The following is a 23144-nucleotide window of genomic DNA, read 5'->3' on the forward strand; positions in this document are numbered from 1 at the left end:
ATCAAAAAATTACTAGAATACAGGCACCTGGGTGGCTCAGTCGGTTAAGCATCAGGCTCTTGGTTTCAGCAGAGGTCATGATCTCAGTTTGTGAATTTGAGCCTCCCACGTCAGGCCCTGTGCTGATAGTGCAGAGCTTATTTGGGATTCTCTCTGCCCCTCCTCTACTTGCTCATTCTATCTCTCTAAAAAATATATAGAACTTTAAAAAAAAGTTAAAAAAAAACCCACTAGAATAAATGAATTCAGTAAAGTTGTAGGATACAAAATTAATATACTGAAATCTATTGTGTTTCCATATACTAATAATGATGTAGCAGAAAGAGATATTAACAGTCTTATTTACAATTACACTGAAAAGAACATCTAGAAATAAATGTAACCAAGGAAGTGAAAAGACCTGTCCTCTGAAAACTATAAAACACTGATGAAAAAAACTGAAGACAACACAAATGGGAAGATATACTGTGTTCATAGATGGGAATAATTAATACTGTTAAAATGTCCATACTACCCAAGCAATTTATAGATTCAATGAACCCTGACCAAAGTTATCAGTGGCGTTTCACAGAACTAGAATAATCCTAAAATCTGTATGGAACCACAAGAGAACCCAAACAGCCAAAGAAAGCAATCTTGAAAAAGAACAAAGCTGGAGATATCACAATTCCAGATTTCAAGATATAAAGCTACACTAAGTATACTTCAAAACAGTATGGTACTGGCACTAAGACAGACACACAGATCAATGAAACAGAATAGGGAGCCCAGAAATAAACCAATGCTTATATGGTCAATTAATCCATGACAAAGGAAGCAAGAGTTTACAATGGAAAAAGACAGTTTCTTCAATAACTGGTCCTGAGAAAACTGGACAGTTACATGCAGAAGCATGAAACTGAACCACTTTCTCATACCATACACAAATATAAACTCAAAATGGATTAAAGACCTAAATGTTGAGACCTGAAACCATGAAACTTCCAAAAGAAAACATAGGCAGTCATCCCTTGAACACTGACTTTAGCAACATTTCCTTAGATATGTCTCCTTAGTCAAGGGAAACAAAACCACACCAAAATAAAAAGCTTTTACACAGAGAAGGAAACCATCAACAAAATATAAAGGCGACCTACTGAATGGGAGAAGATATTTGGAAATGATATATACAGTAAGACATTAATATCCAAAATACATAAAAAATTTCTACAACTCAATAGCCTATATATAATCCAATTAAATCCTATATATATATACAATCCAATTAAAAAGTCAGCAAAGGACATGAACAGACCTCTTTCCAAAAAAGACATACAAATAGCCAACAAACACATGAAAAGATGCTTCACATCACTAATTATTAGGGAAATGCAAATCAAAAGCCCAATGAATTATGACCTCATACCTGCTAGAATGGCTAGTATCAAAAGGGCAAGAAATAACAAATGTTGGCAAGGATGTTGAAGAAAGGGAGCCCTAGTACACTTTTGGTGGGAATGTAAATTGGTGTAATCGCTGTGGGGAAACAGTATGGAGGTTCCTCAAAAAATTAAAAATAGAAATACCCAGGGTGCCTGGGTAGCTCAGTTGGTTGAGTGTTTGACTCTTGATTTTGGCTCAGGTCATGATCCCAGGATTGAGCCCCATGTCAGGCTCTGTGCTAAGCATGCAGCCTGCTTAAGATTCTCTCTCTCTACCCCTCTGCCCCTCTCCCCTGATCACTCTCTCTTCTCTTAAAAAAAAAAAAAGGAAAGAAAAAAAAAGACACTCTATGACTCCAGTAATTATACTACTGAGTATCTACCCAAATAAAATGAAAACACTGATTCAGTAAGATATATGCACCTTGTGTTTACTAGATTTCCTACATAAAAGCCTAGTTATTGAAGCAACCTAAGTGTCCACTGATAGGTGGATGGATAGAGGATGTAGTATACATATACGATTATTATTCAGCCATAAAAATGAATCTTGCCATTTGCAACAGCATGGATGGACCTAGAGGGTGTTTTGCTAAGTAAAATAAGTCAGAGAAAGACAAATGCAGTATTTCACTTACATGTGGAATCTAAAAAACAAAACAAACAAAACAGAAATCATCTAAAATACAGAGAACAAACTGGTGATTGCATGAGGGGAGGGGGCTGCGGGATAGATAAAGGGAATTAAGAAATATAAATTTCCAATTATCAAATAAATATATCACAGAGATGAAATAACAGGGGAAGAGAGTCAATAATATTGTAATAACACTGTATGGTGACACATGGTAACCACTTTTTTATTTATGGGGCACTTGGGTGGCTTAGTGACTTTGGCTCAGGTCATGATCTCACAGTTTGTGGGTTTGAGCCCCGTACAGGGCTCTGTGCTGACAGCTCAGAGCCTGGAGCTGCTTCGGAGTCTGTGTCTCCCTCTCTCTCTGCCTCTCCCCTGCTCATGCTCTGTTGCTCTCTGTTCAATAATAAATAAACATAAAAAAATGTTTATTTGGGGCATTCACTTTTGAATGCCTCTCTCTGTAAAAAAAAGTTTCATACTATTCTTCCTTTCTGATCTTATACTCTAATAAACTTGTGGCTGCTGCTCAAAAAATAAAATAAAGTGTTTATTTTTGAGAGCAAGAATAAGGGAGGGACAGAGGATCTGAAGCAGGCTCTGTGTTGACAGCAGAGAGCCTGATGCGGGGCTCAAACTCACGAACTGTGAGATGATGACCTGAGCTGAACGCTTAACTGACTGAGCCGCCCAGGCAACTACATTTATAATGGTGAGCACAGTATCATGTATAAGATTGCTGAATCACTGTCATACACCTGAAACTAATATAACATTGAATGCTAACTATATTTCAAAAAACCAAAAAAAGCCAAACACCCAAAGGACTTGGATGCCATTTATGGGAAGAATCTCAGAATACAAGGGAAAAAGTAAAAGGAAAAAAATCACATTGGCTAAAACTAGAACCTGCTTCGACATTAACAGAACACTATGAAACAAAGACACCAAATCACTTAAGAGGTGAAAGAAATAAAAAGAAAGACCAAAATGGAAGACAGTCTATAAAGACATTCTTTGGAATGGGGAAAGCATATTGAACAGAGGGGAACAAGATAGACACTGATTCACTGACAAGGAGAGACATCTAATAAAAGAGGACACTTTTAAGAGTCACAGGTTAAGACCGTTGCTGGGTTTGCATTCACAAAGCGATCTATGAAAAAGGTTAATCTGTATTCAGTTTCATGTGTACCACCATGTGTGTGGGCAACGAGACTAATAAGGAAGGAAATGACTAAAAGTTATTTAATAAAACTAGGCTTGTTGGGGCGCCTGGGTGGCTCAGTCGGTTAAGCGTCCGACCTCAGCTCAGGGCCTGGAGCCTGTTTCAGATTCTGTGTCTCCCTCTCTCTCTCTGCTCCTCCCCCATTCATGCTCTGTCTATGTCTCAAAAATAAATAAACTATAAAAAAATAAAACTAGGTTTGTTTTTTAAAAAATTGTGCACCATGACCAAGAGACTATTTCAGGAATGCAAGATTGGTTCAACATAACAAAATTAATCAATACAATACACCATATTAATAGAACAAAAGACGAAGACCACATGATAATCTCAATAAACACAGGAACAACATTTGAAAAAAATCCAACATCCTTTCATGACATTTGACCAAGTGGGAATAGAAGGAAACATCCTCAACCTGATAAGGGGCATTTATAAAAAAAACCCCCTCAGCTAACATCATACTTAATGGTGAAAGACTGACAACGTTCCCATAAGATCAGGAACAAGACCACGGTGTTCACTCATATCACTTCTAGTCAACACTGGGTTAGAGGTTCTAGACAGGGCACTTAGGCTGTTGGGAATGTAAAGTAGTAAGTGGCGTTAGAAAAGAGTCCAGCAGTTTTTCAAAGCATTAAGCATACAGTAATGATATGACTCAGCAATTCCATTCCTAGGAGTATACCCAGGAGACTGAAAACATTAAGTCCACAGAAAAAATCGTACACAAATGTTCACTGTGACATTGTTCACTCATAATAGCCAGAAGTGGAAACAGCCCATATATCCATCAACTGATGAGTGATTTTAAAAAGTGTAGAATACCCACACAGTGGAATGTTATTCAGCTATAAAAAGGAATGAAGTACTGATATTTGTTATACCTGGATGAACTATGGATAAACATGATGCTAAGTGAAAGAAGCCAGACACAAAAGGCTATATAGTCTATGATTCCACTTATTTATTTATTAAAGTTTATGTATTTATTTTCGGAGGAGCAGAAAGAGAACCCCACCAGGCTCGGCACTGTCAACGCAGAGCCCAGTGTGGGGCTTGCTCCCATGAACTGTGAAATCATGACCTGAGCTGAAATCAAGAGCTGGATGCTTAACCTACTGAGCCATCCATGCGCCCCTATGATTCCATTTAAATAAAATGTCTAGAATAAGCAAATTCATAGAGACAAAGTAGAATTGTGATTGTCAGGGGTCTGAGTGAGTAGGAAATGACTGCTTAATGAATACAGGGTTTCCTTTTAGGGTGATGAAATGTTCTGGAATTAGTGTTAACAGCTATACCAACCTTGCGAATATAATAAAAACCACTGAACTGCACAATTTAAAAGAATGAATTGTATGGCATCTTAATTATATCTCAACACACACACACATACATTTATACTGAGACAAAGTAAGGTATATTCCAAATATGCAAGTACAATTTAATATTTAACATCTACTTATATAATTAATACAAAAACTAAAAAACTTAAATGATTATTACAATGGATGGTAAAAAGACAGTTGACAAAAATTTAACTTTTTTAAAAAATGTTTATTTATTTTGATAGAGAGAGAGAGAGAGAGAGAAAGAGAGAGAGAATCCCAAGCAGGCTCTATCCTATCAGCACTGAGCCTGACCCAGGGCTCGAACTCATAAACTGTGAGATCATGACCTGAGTCGAAATCAAGAGCTGGAGGCTTAACACCACTCAGGCACCTTGAAATTTAACTTCTTAATAAGAATTATTAGAAAAACAAGAATAAAAGAATATTTCAACATGATAAAGACTATCTGAAAATAGCCAAAACCGTACAGGGTAATAAAACAAGATATATTCCTAAAAATCAGGAAGAAGGCAAGGATGTTAATTATCTCCAGTGCTTAACACTGTTCTGGAAGTTCTAGTTAATATATTAAGATAATTCCCATCCCACTTTCCAACAAACAAATACTGAAACTGAAAAGCCAAAAGAATCATTATTTGCATATGATTTAAGAAAAAGTATATCACCAGAAAAACAGAATTAAAGTATAGCAGGATGACAAATAAGTAAAAATAAAAAGCTTTGGCATGTGTCACCAGAGACCAGATCTGAAAATATAAAAGAAAAAGACAATTCAGTCCTTCAACAAATACTTACTGAAGGGTTTTTGTGAGCCAGTCCGTGTTCTAAGTGTTAAGGATAAACCAAGAAACAAGGGGCAAAAATCCCTGCCCTCAAGGGGGAAAATAAAACAGCAAATAACTCTAATAAACAAGTGAATTATTTAGTATGAAACAATGTGAAAAAAGAGCTGTACAAATCGAGAGTCAGGGACAGGGCTGTAATTGTCAACAGGATGGTTTAAAAGCTCTCATTGGAAAAGTGAGGCCCGAACAGACTGGAGGAGGTGGGGGCGATGCCCAGTGGCAGGGGGGTGGGGGGTGGCAGGCAGAGCCAGCGCAGAGCCCCAGAGGTCTGACCCGGGTGTAAGGAACAGGGAGGGAAGAGGATGGTCTAGACGCTATGTTAAAGGGAAGATGGTGTCCACACCGCTGAGAACAGACTTTCCGAGGGCAGGAGTGGAGAGGGCAAGCAGCTAGGAATCTACTAAAACAGTAGTTAAGAGACAAGAGCGGTCTAGACAAGGGCGGTGGCGGCGGAAGGGTCTGCAATCTGCTTTGAAGTTGGAATGGACAGGATTTGCCAGCACACTAGACATGGGGAGTAAGAAACACTGCGAAGTCAAGGATGACGCCAAGGTTTTTATTCTGAGCTACTAAAATTCAATTTATAAAAGCATCAGCAACATGAAATGACACCCAGTAACTTTATTTTTTCTTAAGTGTGGATCCTTTAGGAAGAAAACCTCAAAATTCTACTGAGACAGAAAAATAAATAGAAACATACCACGTTTTGGCTGGAATGTTTCAATATTGGTAAAAGCGTCACTTCTCCTCGTATTAATTTACAATTTAATTCACTTCAAACTAAAATTCCATTGAGATTTCTCTTGAAACTCAAGGTATTCCTAAAGTCAATCTAGAAAAACAACTAAGTGAAATGGTTAAGAATGCTTATTCTTAATAAAAAAGATAACTTATGAGAAACTTGCTCTTCTCTGCCCAAAATGCTTTGCCCATGATATCCACAGGACACCCTCTCCTCCTTCAGATCTGTGTTTGAACGCCATCTTGTAAGAGAGGCTTTCCCTGAACACCATACAACACAGCAAGACCCCGCTTGCTCTGTACACTGCTAGCGCCCCCTACCTATCCCCTTCAACAGGGCTGTCGCCTTCTGTACTATAAACTCCGCGTGGAGTAGAGTATACATCCGATAAATAGCCGTCCAATGAATGGATGAGCAAACATGCGTCACCAGAGTTAAACCACAAAATGTACTGGAATGAATACAGAATACTGAATGAATATAGAATGTAGGCTCTGGAGCCAGGTATCAGGTTTATCATTTACTGTAACTGGGCAATCTTTGAGAAGATACTTAAAACCTTTCTGAACTTCAAAAAGTTTTTTCACATGTAAAGAGGGAGTATCAACATTTCTGTCCCTTACCCTCTTGAACTGTTGCTGGGAATGCAAACTGGTGCAGCCACTCTGGAAAACAATGTGGAGGTTCCTCAAAAAGTTAAAAATAGAATTACCCTATGACCCAGCAATAGCACTGCTAGGAAGTTATCCAAAGGATACAGGAGTGCTGATGCATAGGGACACAGGTACCCCAACGTTCATAGCAGCACTCTCAACAACAGCCAAAGTATGGAACGAGCCCAAATGTCCATCAGTTGATGAATGGATAAAGATGTGGTGTATGTATACAATGGAAAACTACTCAGCGATGAAAAAGAATGAAATCTTGCCATTTACAACAACGTGGATGCAACTGGAGGGTATTATGCTAAGTGAAATAAGCCAGTCAGAGGGGCGCCTGGGTGGCTTAGTCGGTTAAGCATCCAACTTTCGCTTAGGTCATAATCTCGCGGTTCGTGGGTTTGAGCCCGGCGTCAGGCTCTGTGCTGACTGCCAGCTCAGAGCCTGGAGCCTATTTCGGAGTCTGTGTCTTCCTCTCTCTCTGACCCTCCCCTGCTCATGCTGTCTGTCTGTCTGTCTGTCTCTCTCTCTCCTAGAAATAAAAATATTAAAAAAAAAAAAAAAAGAAAGAAATAAGCCAGTCAGAGAAAGATATCATATGTTCTCACTCATATGTGGAATTCAAGAAACTTAACAGAAGGCCATAGAGGAAGGGAAGGAAAAATAAGTTACAAATAGAGAGGGAGGGAAACCATAAGAGACTCTTAAATACAGAGAACTGAGGACTGATGGGGGTGGGGGGTTTGGGGGGGGGCGGGGAAAACAGGAGATGGGCATTGTACGTAAGTGATGAATCATGCGAAACTACTCCTGAAGCCAAGACTACATTGTATACACTGTATGTTAGCCCACATGACAATAAATTATCTTTAAAAAAAATTCTGTCCCCTAATTCTAGTTTTAAAAACTATCAGAAGAAAGAAGAAACTGGTATTTGTTTAGCTTCAACCATGTGTTAGGTACTTTTAAATAAGTTCTCTCAACAACCTTGTGGGGTAGGTCATACCAATTCCACGTTAGAGAAGAAGAAAGAGGCTAAGAGAGATTAGGTAACTGCCCCAAGATCCAGTTAGTTAAGTGGCAGAGCCTCATTTGAACCCCAACCTCCTTGGCGCCAGAGTATGCTCTTTCTGCTGTCCTAGACTCCTTATTTCTTCTTTCATAGGAGTTCCTTAAGTATTTGAAAATCACTACCAAGATGTACATCTTTCCTTCTTTTTACAAAACATTCACATCTCTTATTATCTCCTTACATGTCTTTATTTCTAGATCCTCCATTGTCAAGAATTCTTCCAGTTTGTTGAGGCCCCTTAACCTATGGCATCTTAAGTTTGAACTGCATGGGTCCACATATACCTGAATTAAAAAAAAAAAATATAGTACTGTAAATATATTTTTCTCTTCCATATGATTTTCCTAGCAATAGTTTTTCTCTAGTTTACTTTATTGCAGGAATAAACATATATACATGTTAATCAACTATTTATGTTATTCATAAGGCTTGTGGACAACAGCAGGCTACTTGTAGTTAGGTTTTGGGAAGTCAAAAGTTATACCTGGGGGGGCCTGGGTGGCTGAGTCGGTTGAGTGTCTGACTCCAGGTTTCGGCTCAGGTCACAGTCTCATGGTTTGTGGGTTTAAGACCCATGTGGGGCTCCGCGCTGACAGCGCAAAGGCTGCTTGGGATTCTCTCTCCTTCTCTCTCTCTCTCTCTCTAAATAAACTTAAAAAAAGTTATACTTGGATTTTTGACCATGGGGGTTGGGGCCCCTAATCCCTGCCCCCTTGTTGTTCAAGGGTCAACTATAATTATTTTTAAAGGGAACAAAATCCTGCAGACTCTCATAAAATTTTATGATAATGTTGTGAAACATTCACAAAGATAACATTTATACTCATAACCATATACCATAAAACCAAGATTAATTTATATATCAAGTAGAAATAAAATGACATCAATAAAATCCAAATTAATAATATTCATTTAGTGTCCTATTGTTTAGCTGAAATTACATCCTGTTTACAACACGACTATGTCTCAGGCTCTTATGCATACAGCACCCCTACTTTGCCGTGGGCTGTGTGATGAGTCGAATTTCACACCACTTTTCTCTACGCGAACCTTGACCCATCTTAATGTCATCAGGTAACCAAGTAAGATGTGGGAAATAAAGAAAAAAGAGCACCTGGGATAACCTGAGGTCTTCATTTTTGGGGGTGACTGGCTGGACAGTAATCTTTAACTAAAATAGGAATACTTCAAGGGCACCTGGGTGGCTCAGTTGGTTGAGCCTCTGACTTTGGCTCAGGTCATGATCTCACGGTTGATGAGTTTGAGGCCCACATCGGGCTCTGTGCTGTCAGTGCAGAGTGGGCTTCAGATCCTCTGTCCCCCTCTCTCAGCCCCTCCTCTGCTCGTGTTTTTTTTTCCACTCTCTCTCTTTCCCCCTGCCCCCTTCCTCAAAATTAAATAAACATTACAAGAAAAAAAATATGAATACTCAGGTGGGGAGGGGTGACTGGATTAGTTCCGAGTACGAATTTGTGGTACCCGAGAAAGGCTAGATGGAGCTGTTAGAAAACGGATGTGTGGATTTGAGTCTGGGCCTGAAACAGAGGTCTAGAAGACAGTATTCTGAAGAATGGTGGCTTGAAGACAAAAAAGATCCTGCAGAGGCACAGAGAAGTAGAAGAACCTTTCAAGGAAAGCAGTGCATGTGGGAAGCCAAAGGAAGAGAGATTTTTAAAGGCAGTATTAAATTCCACAGAGACAAAGTAAGTAAGGATGGACGTGCTCTCTGGATTGGCACATCATGGAGGCCTTTGGGAGGGGGTGAGAACAACAGTGAGGTCAGTTCTCTAAGAAGCCTGGCTACCAAGGAAAGTAGAGGAAGCAATATCTAAACAATGGGAGAGAGGATCATTTCTGGTCTGATGAGAAAGAGCTCGTCAAGGGGAGAAGGCTGTTTAGGTCATGTCTCCACCCCTAGCACCTGTTAGAGCAGCTAGGGTATAGCAAACATTCAAAAAATATATACTGAATGTTGAGTGAAAGAAGGAAAAGGGTGGGGTCAAGCAAGAGGAGGGTCTCAGTAAACAGGACCGGGAAGAGGGGAAGGGGAAGGAAACAAACATTTTTTAATCATGTTAAACTCCAGGCTGTTTATGTTCAAAATCCGTGAAATGATTCTACAAAGTTGTTATTGTGCCCATTTTACAGATGAGTCCACCGAGGCCAAAGAGATTGGGTAACCTACCCAAGGTTACTCATCTGCTGAGGGCCAGAGGCAACAGCAGACGTGGCTTTCTCTGCCCACAAAGCTCTTGCTCTTGTACTTCACCTTGAAAACAAACATGTGAAATCTGACAGTGAGAGGATTTGCTGAAAATGAGGGGCCAGGATCTGAGCCGGGAGAGGATACTGGAAGTGTCTCGTCACCAACGCGCGGGACTGTGAGCAGCACTGGGGGCCCAGATGAAAGCACCGAGGGGCAGGCCCGGGCTGCACGCCCTTGAGATTCCAGCCAGCGGGCTGCAGGAGACCACTTGCCAGGGCAGAAGGGGCACACGAGCAGAAAGGTTTTAGGATGAATGTATCAAAGTGACAAAGGACACCAGGGGGAGAGCAGTTCAGGTGATCATGTGAGTTCGATGTGGATGAGAAGCGAGTGCAGCCCAGAGGCAGTGGATAGACCAAGCGAAAATGGAGAGGTCAAAGGCTTCCAGAGTTTCCAGTAATGCTGAATGAGAAACACTTTTAGTGGACAAAGGAGGAGTCTTTTGTCACCATCACCTCCATTTCACTTCAGCAAACTTCTCCAACTGCCCGCTCCCGGTCAGCTGCTCTACTTCTGTAATTTGCTCTTGGGACAACAGAAAAACAAGGGACACATTTGTTCAGGGTCACCTGATCCCTTGTAGTCAAATAAATCGTTGCCTCAGACAAGGAGCTTATTAAACACAAACGGTGGAAACCATCATACTTCATAATTGTAGCCAAGGCTCGGTCTTTCCCTCCCACCGGGCCTCCCGCAAGGTAGGGCCAGCAGACCACAGCGGCGACAGAGGACCGAGCTGGACAACAGCCAGGGCTCCTGAATAACTGGCACAGCATAGAGATTAACCTGATAGTGTCCTTTCTGTTCCCAGACAACTTCCATTTAGTACAGTGGGGCTCTTTGCCAACAGAAGTGTACGTACTTTGCATGACTCAATCCGCCAGATGTGAGATCTAAAACTGCTTATCCTAGCTTTTCAGAAAGGTATCTTTTACAGAAAGTGACAAATGCTTTACTATCATCAATACTAGGTTCTCTCTACTGAGGCTGCTGTATCTAGTAATGGCAAGAAGTCTCTTTCTGATTAGACAAAGTGATTTAAAAAGGAAATACAGGGGCGTCTGGGGAGGCTCAGTAGGTTAAGCGCCTAACTTTGGCTCGGGTCATGATCTCATGGTTTGTGGGTTTGAACCCCATGTCGGCTTCTGTGCTGACAGTTCAGAGCCTGGAGCCTGCTTTAGATTCTGTGTCTCTCTCTGCCCCTCCCCAGCTTGAGCTCTGTCTCTCTCAAAAATAAACATTTAAATCAATTTTTAAAAAGGAAATATAGAACCATTAGAAATGTGTTAGTCCCATGACTTTACACCCACTTCAGAAGGTACCACAAACCGCTCCAAGAACAAGCCTTCTGGACCTAACAAAAGCCCCTCATCCTCAGTCCTGGACAGCCTGATATCTCCAGCCTGGCCTTACAACCTCGAGAGACCCCAGAGCCTTAATATATCATCCAGGGAACACTATGTAGTCAAACACTGCATGTACCCGGATAATTAAGAAATACATGAAGCTTAATATCCTTAAGAAGGCATATATATGAAGCTATAATTAGCTTCAACGAATTTGTAGATCCATGTGCAGTTCAAAGATTAGAAGGAAGATGAGAGTAGAAATACTGTATCTATGTACCAAACCTTCTGAGATCAATGGAAAACTGGCCTGGATGGCTAAATACCTAAAATAATATAACTTCCATTTCTTATGTTCATGTGATTTTGAGGGAAGACGGCTACAGCAGAATAAAAAGCTCAGGACTGCTAATTCATCTCCAAAATCCAACTACTGTCATATATACACACATACAAAACTCACACAGATCAATTTCCCTTTGGCCTAACAGATCAGATCAGTGCTTTTCGAACTGTAGGTAGTGAAAGTGATTTTGTGGTTTGCAATCTGATTTTACACAAAATAAAAATATAAAAATATCAGAATGCGTCACATATAGTATGATTTGGTGAAAACATTTTCTGGTGTGTGTGTGTGTATATACATGGATGTACGAAATTAGTATTTATTTCTTACTATGGGCTATAATTAAAAAAAAAAAAAAAAAAGGTGGGGCTGAAAGCCACCAGACTAGACTGCATCAGAATCAATCAGCGACAATGACTCACTTCCGAGATCTAAATATTTTCAAAATTATTGACTTAATCCTCACATATTATTTCAGTGAAGGAAATAAGAACAGTTATATGCCTTGTTTGAAAATAGTTGGTCTCATTTTGAAAGTCAAACAGTGGTCTAGAGGGAATTAACTTTCAATTCACTCAACATATGCTAATTTCCAAGAATCTGTCATACTGCTCCTGTGAATATGCATTTCCTCCAAAGTTAAAGATGCCCTTAACACAAAAGTTCTACTTCAGTGACAAAGAAAAAGGAAAGAGATCTAAAGCCATGAGTTTATTTTTGACATTTCTTCCTACACAAAAATGTTTGAATCTTCTGTGAAACTCATTTTTATATTGGTTACCACCTTTGAACCTAACCTACCCAGCACTTTTAACAGCTCTCATCTTCAGTATATTTTACAATAAAAACCTTCAAGTTAATGCTATGCTATCAAGAATTTTCCAGTCCTCCATCCAGATGGCCAACAGACACATGAAACAATGCTCAGTGTCCCTCATCATCAGGGAAATACAAATCAAAACCACACTGAGATACCACCTCATGCCAGTCACAGTGGCTAAAATGAGCTTATCAGAGGACTCTAGATGCCGGCGAGGATGTGAAGAAACGGGCACCCTCCTACACTGTTGGTGGGAATGTAAGCTGGTGCAACCCCTCTGGAAAACAGTGGAGATTCCTCAAAACATTAACAACAGAACTCCCCTATGACCCAGCAATAGCACTGCTAGGAATTTACCCAAGGGATACAGGAGTGCTGATGCACAGGGGCACATGTACCCCAATGTTCATAGCAGCACTCTCAACAATAGCCAAATTATGGAAAGAGCCTAAGTGTCCATCAACGGATGAATGGATCAAGAAGATGTGGTATATTTATACCATGGAATACTACATGGCAATGAGAAAGAATGAAATCTGGCCATGTGTAGCAACGTGGATGGAACTTGAGGGTGTTATGCTGAGCGGAGTAAGGCAGAGAAGGACAGATACCATATGTTTGCACGTATAGGTGGATTAGGAGAAACTTAACGGAGGACCATGGGGGAGAAGAAGGGGAAAAAAGTTGGGGAGAGGGAGGGAGGGAGGCAAACCATGAGAGACTCTTGAATGCTGAAAACAAACTGAGGGCTGATGGGGGTGGGGGGCATGAAGGAGGGCACTTGTGGGGATGAGCAGTGGGTGTTATATGGAAAGCAACTTGACATTAAACTATTTATGAAAAAAAAAAAAGAAAATGGGGAAAAAAAAGAATTTTCCAGTCCTCATGGAGGCAACTTTTTTGCTACCATGGACTCTGAAAACCAGATAACCTGCACTTCTGGGTGGCCTAACAGACTATAATCAGACTTAGAGAATCCGCCAAGAGCTCGAGTCTCAGGGATCAAGTGGATTGAGTAATTTATTCATAAGCCTTTTTTGTATGCCAACATAGCCTAATTTAGTGTACCCCCCAATACTGAAGCTACCTGGAACCTCTAGAAATGGCCCATCACACTCAGGCATCTGAAGGAGGGGTATGATCCTTAATTAGCTAACACTTATTTCATGTACATTTCAACATTTGATTCCAAGGAAAAAAGGAAAAGAAACTAAGAAGTATCATCCTCCCTAATTTATCAAGAGGCTGTAATAAAAGATGCCCAAACCTGACAAAGCAACAGTGGTGGAATGAACTACATGCCTTTTAACTCCTGGTCTCATTGTTCTTCCCAACATCATAAGAAATCTTGTTATAATCATATATGACCACCACCTGGTTTTCAAAGTCTATGTGTTCTCTCACACATAAAGGTTTTAGAACCTAAAACTTAAGTCAACACTATGCTATTCATTTAGAATTGATTTTAAGGGGTTCTGCTTTTTTTAAATGCATAACTGATATCTTATTTACTTTTATACTGCCTTGTGTCAAAGGGCTTTCAAAGAGATACAGACCAGAGAAAAATAATAAATGTCACAATAAATGTTCTCGGACTTGAGAGTGCTGGCCTCCCAGTAGCTTATAATACACATTCATACATATATATGTGTATGTATACACGTATGTGTACGTATATACATGTATGTGTATATATGCATATGTAACATAAGCACATATGCATATATGTGTGTATATGTAATATATGTACAGTCTTCTTACCCACTGCCAAATGCTTCTTCAGTCTCTTCACCTCATCTATTATCACATTTCTTTAAAGTTTATTTTTATTTATTTTCAGAGGAGAGCATGTGCAGGAGGGGCAGAGGGAGAAGGAACACAAGAGAATCCCAAGCAGGCTCTGTGTTGTCAGCACGGAGCCCGAAGCGGGGCTGGATCCCAGGACACTGGGACCATGACCTAAGCCCAACCAAGGGCCAGACACTTAACGGAATGAGCCACCCCGGCGACCCTGTTATCACATTTCATATGTTCCTATGGCATTCTTAATGGTCCGGGATTAACACACTTTACTCAGTGTGTAACCTTAGGTGGATTTCTTAAGTCTTGGTTCTCTTATGGGAATATCTACCTTCCAGTAGTATTATCATATATTCATCCTAACTTGTAATCAAGACATATATATTCTGCCCAAGTTGTAAACAAGAAAATTAATTATATTAAATATCTGTATTTATTAAGTTGACAAACATTTAAAAATTTTTAATCATCTCCTTTTAATGAATATGTGAGAAAACAGGTATTATCTTATTCTGCTACTGGCTAAGATGGTTAAAACTTTTCTGGAGGGCAATGTGACAATAAAAATCCAAAGTTTTAAAACATGCACGTGCCCTTTGACTGAGAAATATAATTCCCAGATACTTGTCCTGAGGAAGTAACTAATGATTTAGCTATAAGCGTGTTTCTCAGAGTATTATTTTACAGTATAAAACTGGAAATAACGTAAATGTCTTCTAATAGTAAGTTATATATGGTTATATGGTGAATATGGTTATAATTTATAACAAATAGGTCCACACCATAAATTACCAGATGACTATTACAAATAATGTTACAGAAATATATTCACTGCTGCTGAAAGGCATAAAGGCATCTAGGATATATTGTGTAAGTGGGGATAAAAGGCTGCAAACCTGTATATATTATAAAAATTATGTACTTACACATGTAGGTGCATATTCATGATGCTTCTAACTAGGTAGAGGGACATTAATCTTTCTACAATGAACATTATTACTTATGTAGTAAAAATTTTTTACAGAGATGAGATATTTATAACATAAAGGTTAATCCATTCTCTCCTTTAAATAGTTAAAGATAGGTTAAATAGTTTATAGTCTAAGCAGGGGTGCCTGGCTGGGTCAGTCAGGGGTATGTGACTCTTGATTTTAGGGTTGTAAGTTCAAGTGCCTTGTTGGGTGTAGAGATTACCTCAAATAAAATCTTTAAAAAAACAGTTTACAGTATGAGCAGATAGATTTAGATGCAAGGAACACTCCTGACCTTTGAGGGTCCTCCATAGTCAGTACTCTATTTGTGGTAAAAAAGTTTTTTTTTTTTGTTTTTTAATTTCTAATTTGTTACAAATGTATTTTTATTTTTTAAAATACATGAAAGATGAATTATTAGAAAAATAAAATTAAAGGCATATAAAATACAAGCCTCATTTTAAAAAGAAGATTCACAAGGGGTACCCGGGTGGTTCAGTCAGGTAAGCATCCAACTCTTGGTTTCAGCTCAGGTCATGATCTCACAGTTGGTAGGTTTAAGTCCTGTGTCGACCTCTGAGCTGACAGTGTGGAGCCTGCTTGGGATTCTCTCTCCCCCTCCCCCCCCGCCCCGTTCATACGTGCTCTCTCTCTCTCAAAATAAATAAATAAACTTAAAAAAATAAAATTAGATTCACTAACTATAATAAATAAAGTAAATAAAGCTACTCTATCAGATTGCTTTAAAAAGTTTCTAGGGGTGCCTGGGTGGCTCAGTCAGTTAAGTGTCCGACTCTTGATCTCAGCTCAGATCATGATCTCACAGTTTGTGAGTTCAAGTCCCATGATAGGCTTTGAGCACGGGGCCTGCTTGGGATTGTCTCTCCCTCTCTCTGCCCCTTCTCCCTTGCACTCTTTCTCTGTGAAAACAAAATAAACTTGAAAAAAAAGTTTCTGAACTCTTACTCTCAATTTCTGCACCTACCTTGTCACTGTCACTTATCTTGTTTAGACCATACTTCCGGTAGCACGGCTCTAAATGATAAAAAGCCTTTTTTTTTGCAATGGACTAATAACTATTAAGTAGACCAGCTTCTGATTGAATATCTGGACAATCTTCTGCAATAGAAGATAACTTTTCCCAATAAATAGGAGCATTTGGGCTCTTCCCCAACTATGTTTACCATATTTACAAGCTGACAATGTTTTTCTTATGCTAATAGACATTTTCAATAGTCACATATAATTTTAAACCATCAATCCTTTTCCAAAAGAATCAAACCCAATCTCATATAGAAGCCTGACTTCAGAGAATTAATACTTTCCACATCACAGGGAACACAACAGTCATTAGAGCATCCAAAGGGGATGTGCCAGAAATACAGATTCGTCTGGGTGACATGGGAGCCACAGAAAATGTGCATGTTGGTACTGAGAGTTTGCTCCCAGAGTGAAGTAGAAGAAAGAGACAATTTGCCAGGTCCTTGCAACATGAAAACAGTCCCTGGGGAGAGGGTGACTGAATCTGTGTCACTCTACCTGAGGAATGACACAACTTTGGACTCATGCCAAAGAAATGGAAATTATAAACATCTTGCTTTATGTGGAGAATAAAAAAAAGTTTAAGTCCCAAGCAATTCCCTGAAATTACGAAGCCTGGTCTCCAGAAATAAAGTTTCATAGTTTATTGTCAAAGACAAAAAAATTGAAGTGCTGGGGCACCTGGGTGGCCCAGTCGGTTAAGTTTCCGATGTCGGCTTAGGTCATGACCTGTGGGTTCGAGCCCCGCATCTGTGCTGACAGCTCAGAGCCTGGAGCCTGTTTCAGATTCTGTGTCTCCCTCTCTCTCTGCCCCTTTCCAGCTCGTGCTCTGTCTCTCTCTGTCTCAAAAATAAATAAACATTAAGAAAAATAAAAAATTGAAGTGCTACAGATCTGAAACTAAGAATTCTCAATCAGTGTTTATATTAATACAAGGTAAGAATTCTCAGTGTTTATAATAATACAAGGTAATATTAATGTATTAATATTAATACAAGGTATGAAAACACTAATTATTAAATTATAATATTTTTAAGTTGCTACAAATTTTATCTGTTGGCAGAAAAATGAAAAACTACACCTAGCACAGTATCTTACATACAGTAGGTGCTCAATAAAAGCTCACTAAGCATTTAGCTCTTCAATTGTCATACAATGTAAATCAAATGCTGTACCCTTAGGTTTTATCAAGTGAGAGGTTGAGAGCTAGATCAAAAATATGAGGAGCAATGATTTAGTATGAAAGGAATAGACTCTAATACAGTTAAACAAAAGACAGGCAGAAATCAGAACTAAAAAACGTAAAGAGAAAGCTGTGAAGCAGTAAATGAAGTTTGTAAAATAGTCCAAAGGGAATGGGAAGATGCAAATTGGTAGCACTGAAGTCTTAAAGGAAAAACACCTCACTGAAAGCCACGAATGGTGAAATTCAATCCATGAATAAGTTTGGAGTATTAGACTCTTTCCTCCCATTTCATACAAAGTATGCATTTTTAAACTGAGGTATAACATATAGAGTACGGTGCACAAATCTTAAGTGGACGGCTTGATGAATGTTTACTTATGCACACTTCCGGGTACCCAGCAACCAGATTAAGATACAGAACACCTTCGGGGCTTCCTCCTCCACCGACCATGAACTGAGCACCATTGATCAATTCTGTCCGTTTCTGTCTGCAATGATACAGACAGAATGTACTCTCCTGTGTTGGCTTTCTTCACTCAGCCTCAAAATTCTGAAATACATCCATATTTTTGTGGGCATCAGTAGTGTGCTCCTTTTTACTGCTGAGTAGTACTCCACTGCACGAATATACTAGAACTCTGCCGGTCCGTTCTCCTGTTGATGGACATTCAGGTTGTTTTTGATCTTCCGCTCTTACGGATAAAGCTGCCATGTGTGAGCATTCTTGTACAAGTCTTTTGTGGACATACACACTCACTTCTCCTGGATACATGCCTAGACCAGACTGCTAAATTACAAGCCAGGCGTGTGTTTATAGTAGATCACGCCAGCGCTCTAAAGTGATCGTATCAATTTACTCTCTGATTAACAATGTCAGAGAGTACTCCTATGAAGTTTTTAAATTTAAAAAAGTTCTTTATTGAAACACAAGAGTTTTGAGACTTTTTTTGTTTTGTTTTGTCTGTACTTCCTCATTTGAGAGCAGGGGTAACATAAGCAGAGTGCTCATACCTCGGGGAATGTGCAAGATGACGGGGGTGGGGGAAGGTGTGAGAAGAAAATAGTACAAACTTCTATTTTAGTTTCTTATTCGTCTACCCAAAAAGTTAAGTTTTACTAATACTTAATACATAAGTTGATCCTGGTGTCCTTATTCGGATGGTTATATTTACTCACCTTGGGCCTACTATGCTTTACTGCCATTTGAGTGACTGGTTGAGCAAAGTTATGGAATATTCCCTTCTAACTGAACTCTGGCCAAATGAACAAGTGGCTGAAAGGAGTTCTCTAAAGATAATACTAATAATACGAGGACAAGCAAACAAGGAAATGGCCGAGCTGACAGTTCTGTCATAGAAAATCTCTTTAGAAGATAAAAACTGTGACTAGCTAGTCAGATCTCCCAAGAAACAGGCAAAAAATGTTCTAAAAATTAATATTTTAAAAAATATAGACAATCTATTACTCTTAATATTTTGCTAATAAGAATTTTAAAACGTAAATTATTTATATCATTTGTCACCCCCTTTAGTTTCTCTTGTTTTTATTTTATAATGTATATAATAGTACAAAGTACATGTATACATAAAGTAAATTTACACAATTTTTTTTTTTACCAATAGGTTACACAATCAAAAGGGTTCAGAGACTCATTTTAGCCTGTTTTTAATATTAAGTTAGTTAATCCTTGGGTACAAATGAACTTGTAATTTTTAAGTCACGTACAATAAAGTATACTCCACTAGAAACAGCTATCTGGCTACTGAATGTTAATACATCTGAACTGGGAGGAAGACAATTAACTGGGAAGAGACATGAGGGAACTTTCATGGGTACTAATACTATACTGTATCTTGAACAGGTCTGGACTATACCAGTGTACACATCTGTCAAGCTCGCTGAAAGGTACATTTAAGTGTGTTCAGTTTATGTAAATTTTACATAAAAAGGCAAAAAAAAAAAAGGATCTATAAAAAATATTGACCTCTAGTTAACGATAATGCATGCTGAAGTATCTAGGAGTAAATTATACTGATGTCGGCAACTTACTTTAAAATGCATTAAAATAAGATGGACTGCTGTATAAATAGAGCCATGGGTACATGAATAATATGATAAAGCAAGTACAGTAAATGTTACTTAATAGAATTTGGGTGGTAGATACAAGGGTGTACAATTCTTTTAACTTTTCTGTATGTTTGAAATTACTCATAGTAAAATGTTGGAAAAAATAATCAATCTACTCATAAGCTGAAAATTAAAAGCAGCGTAGTGATATAGGCCAGAAATTCAAGCTAGAAATCCAGAAAGGAAAAAAAGGCAAGAACATTCAACCGCCACTGCTTGATGCTTTTACATTCACTAAATCCGTGAGGGGATAATTAGGTCCATTTCACGAACTAAAACTTAGAAAGATTACAGAATACGCCTAAGGTCACAGGGTATGAAACCCAGCCAAAAGCTGAATCTAACCTGACCCTTCTACTAGATGCCTGAGTCCTCACGAGGGGCTGCCTAGAACCCAACCTCTTCTCCATCCAAGCACCAACCACCTGATAGAAACCTCCCTACAGTCTGAACCCCCATCTGTCTCCCCAAGTTTCCCTCCTGGTCTGATCCCTTCGGGCCATATAGACTCTAATCCCTACATGACTGGCCTTCATGGCAAGTGAGAGAATTTCAGTAAGTAGGATTTTTTTCCAGTTAGTGTTTTATAACATCATCTACAAAGCTATAACCAGGTATAAAGTGGGGATAATGCCTCACAGAATTGGAGTAGAAATAAAATGAGAACATAGTGAAAGGTACAGCACAGTAACTAACAGAATAGGGGCTCAAATATCTTTTTTCTAACCTTTCCCTTCCCTTGGAAATGATAACATGCCACTCACTATAAAATAATACCTTTTTTAATTAAAAAAAGAGACTTAGGTTCTTTCCTTAAGTTTATGTTAAATGTGAAAAGACTTAGATTTTTCTTTCCTGTATTTACCTTATCTAACAACCCAACAGATTTTCTTTCCTCATTTTTATTTTCCATTTTGCCTTGTTTGGGAATGACAACTTCTAGGAATTTTATGTACAATTGGATATTTAACTACAGCCACTTCTGCAGCACTTTTTGTTTTGAAATTACTACAGGTGGCCAAGCTATGAAAGCTACTTGTTAAATATTTAGTATTTTCTTTTTGACTCTCAGAAGATACTTTTCAAAGATAAGATTAAAGAAAGCCAGTGGATTACAAGGAACTGATCAACTGGTGATGATAATCTTTAATTCACTTTTGACTGTGTGTATACCTACACACCCTATGGCTGTGAATTTCTTGATAAATATATTTAGAGATTCCCTAAAGGAGGCCGAAAAGTCACAAATCTTGCCCCTTTAAGCAGGATGGCACAACAGTATGAAAAGTAACCAGTTATCCCACCAGGAAAAACTTTGCCTCCTTTGAGGACAAACTACATACAGCTCCCACGTGGGGAAAAGTGATTTTCACAACCTAATGGAACCTGAAGCTCATGTGAAATCTGAGGTTGTCAGTATTGGAAGGAATCCTAGAAATGATCATTTTATAGTTGCAGAAATGGATATTCAGACAGTTGAAATGATTAGCCCACAAAGGCCAAATGCCTAGCCCCCCAATTCCTGGCCCAGTGTTCTCTCCATTTCACAATCATGCCAAACTTAAAAAAAAAAAAAAAAAAAAGTGATTATATCCATCCATGACTTCAACTTCACTAATTTCAGCCTGGTCACCCGTGATGTCACTTCCTCTTGTGAATGGGTGGTTGTTTTTTTTTTTTTTTTTTTTTCCTTCCCCTCTTGATCTAGCTATCTTCACTTTCCTGTAATACAACATTTTAGAGCTCACACTCTTATTTATGCCGGTATTTCCCACACCGACCCCTGTTTCCCAAAGGCACCAACAAGCCTCCAAGATGCCCTGACCCTCCTTTCCACTGGATTTCTTATTTCAAACAATTAACTGCCAACTAGGACCAGAATTAAAAGTAAAAGCGATTTCTTTTTAAAACACAAAGCATACACGGTAGTGTTGATCTCTTCCCCCGAAGGGCCTGCTTTAAAAAAAAAAAAAAAAAAAATTCGAATGCTGTGCGTTACACGCAGATGCTTTCTAGAGAAAAGAGCCCAGCGACAGCCCTGCCAGATAGGAAAGAGAGAGCTATTGTGGACTGTAGAGGGAGGCCAAGGAGAAGGTCTGGGATCCGACCTAAAACAAATATGGAGGTGAAAAGGCGTGAGGAGCTCCCTGGACCCAGCAGCCGGTGCCAAGCGGCGAGTCCCCGGCCCCCCGCGGTGGGCGCGGGAGAACGAGGGGCAGCGGGGCGGCACGTACCCCAGGACAATGATGGGGCCGGCGGGGCACCCCGAATCGCGCGCAGGGCGGACTCAACAAGTCTGGAGGGCGACGGATGCGCCGAGGGATGGCTGATCGGCTGCCAAGCGGCTCCTGCCGGCCTCGGGGCGGCCGCTGCCGCTTCCAGGACCCCCGGCCGCGCGGCGCCCGCCGGCCCGCCGACAGCCATTTGCATTACGCTCCCCTACGTGCCCCGACGTTCGCCCGGGACCCTGCCCGCCGCGAAGCCTCCCGCCCAGGCCCGCCGCCCGGCGGCGCGGGCTCCCGGGCGCGGGCGGCGGGCCTGCCCGGGCCGGAGCCGCCTTCGAAAGTGGGCGGAAGGATGGCCGCCCTCGCGCGGAGCGGGCGCGGCCCGGAGCCCTCGCCTGCGGCCCGGGCACGTCCTCCGCGCGCAGCGCCGCCCGCGCCTCCGGCCCCGGCCGCGGCCGGCTCGCGGCGCCGGGCCGCCTCCGGGCTCCCTCCGGGCGCCGGGCCGAGGCGGATGGGGCCGGGGGGCGGGCGCGCCATCATGAAGGGGAAAATGGTGGGCGGGCGGGCCCGCCCGCGGCCGCCGTACTCACCCGGGCCGGCCAGTGCGGGTAGCCCTTCATCTTGGCGAAGACCAGGTCGCCCGCCTTGTACTCGCGGGGCCGCGGACGCGCCATCCCGGCCGCTTCCTCCCTCGGTCGTCCTTGGTCGCCGCGAAGATGCCGGGAGGCCGCCCCCCCGCGGGCCGACGGACTGCGCCGCGCTCCCCGCGGGCCTCGAGCGGGCGGGCGGACGAGCGGCCGCTCCGACGAGGGGAAGCGGCGAGGCGGCGGCTGAGGCGAGGGGTGGGCGGGGGGCGCAGCGGGCCCGGCAAATCACGGCCCGGCAGCGGGGGAGGGGAGCCCCCGGCCGCTCGGCTCTCGCCCGCGCCGAGGTCCCCGCCGCCGCCGCGCGCTGCTCACAGGCGCCGCGTCGCCTGCCTCATGCCGCCGCCGCCGCCGCCGCCGCCGCCGCCGGCCTCCCTCCCGGGCTCCCGGGCGCGGCGCGAGCGCCGGGCCTC

At 41.1% G+C, this 23144-nt stretch overlaps 1 protein-coding gene across 1 annotated transcript in view; it reads right to left on the reverse strand.

Moving 5' to 3' along the window:
• Positions 1–22879, reverse strand: part of HDGFL3 (HDGF like 3) — a 74845-nt gene extending 51966 nt beyond the window's left edge. The window contains exon 1 of the mRNA XM_039216912.1: positions 22678–22879. Within this exon, the coding sequence (XP_039072843.1) occupies positions 22678–22761 (84 nt within the window). The 5' untranslated portion in view covers positions 22762–22879. The remainder of the gene's footprint in view (positions 1–22677) is intronic.
• Between the last annotated feature and the right edge of the window lie 265 nt (positions 22880–23144).

This window comes from Hyaena hyaena, unplaced genomic scaffold (assembly GCF_003009895.1).
Source record: "Hyaena hyaena isolate Hyena2069 unplaced genomic scaffold, ASM300989v1 scaffold_13, whole genome shotgun sequence".
Classification (NCBI taxonomy): Eukaryota; Metazoa; Chordata; class Mammalia; order Carnivora; family Hyaenidae; genus Hyaena; species Hyaena hyaena.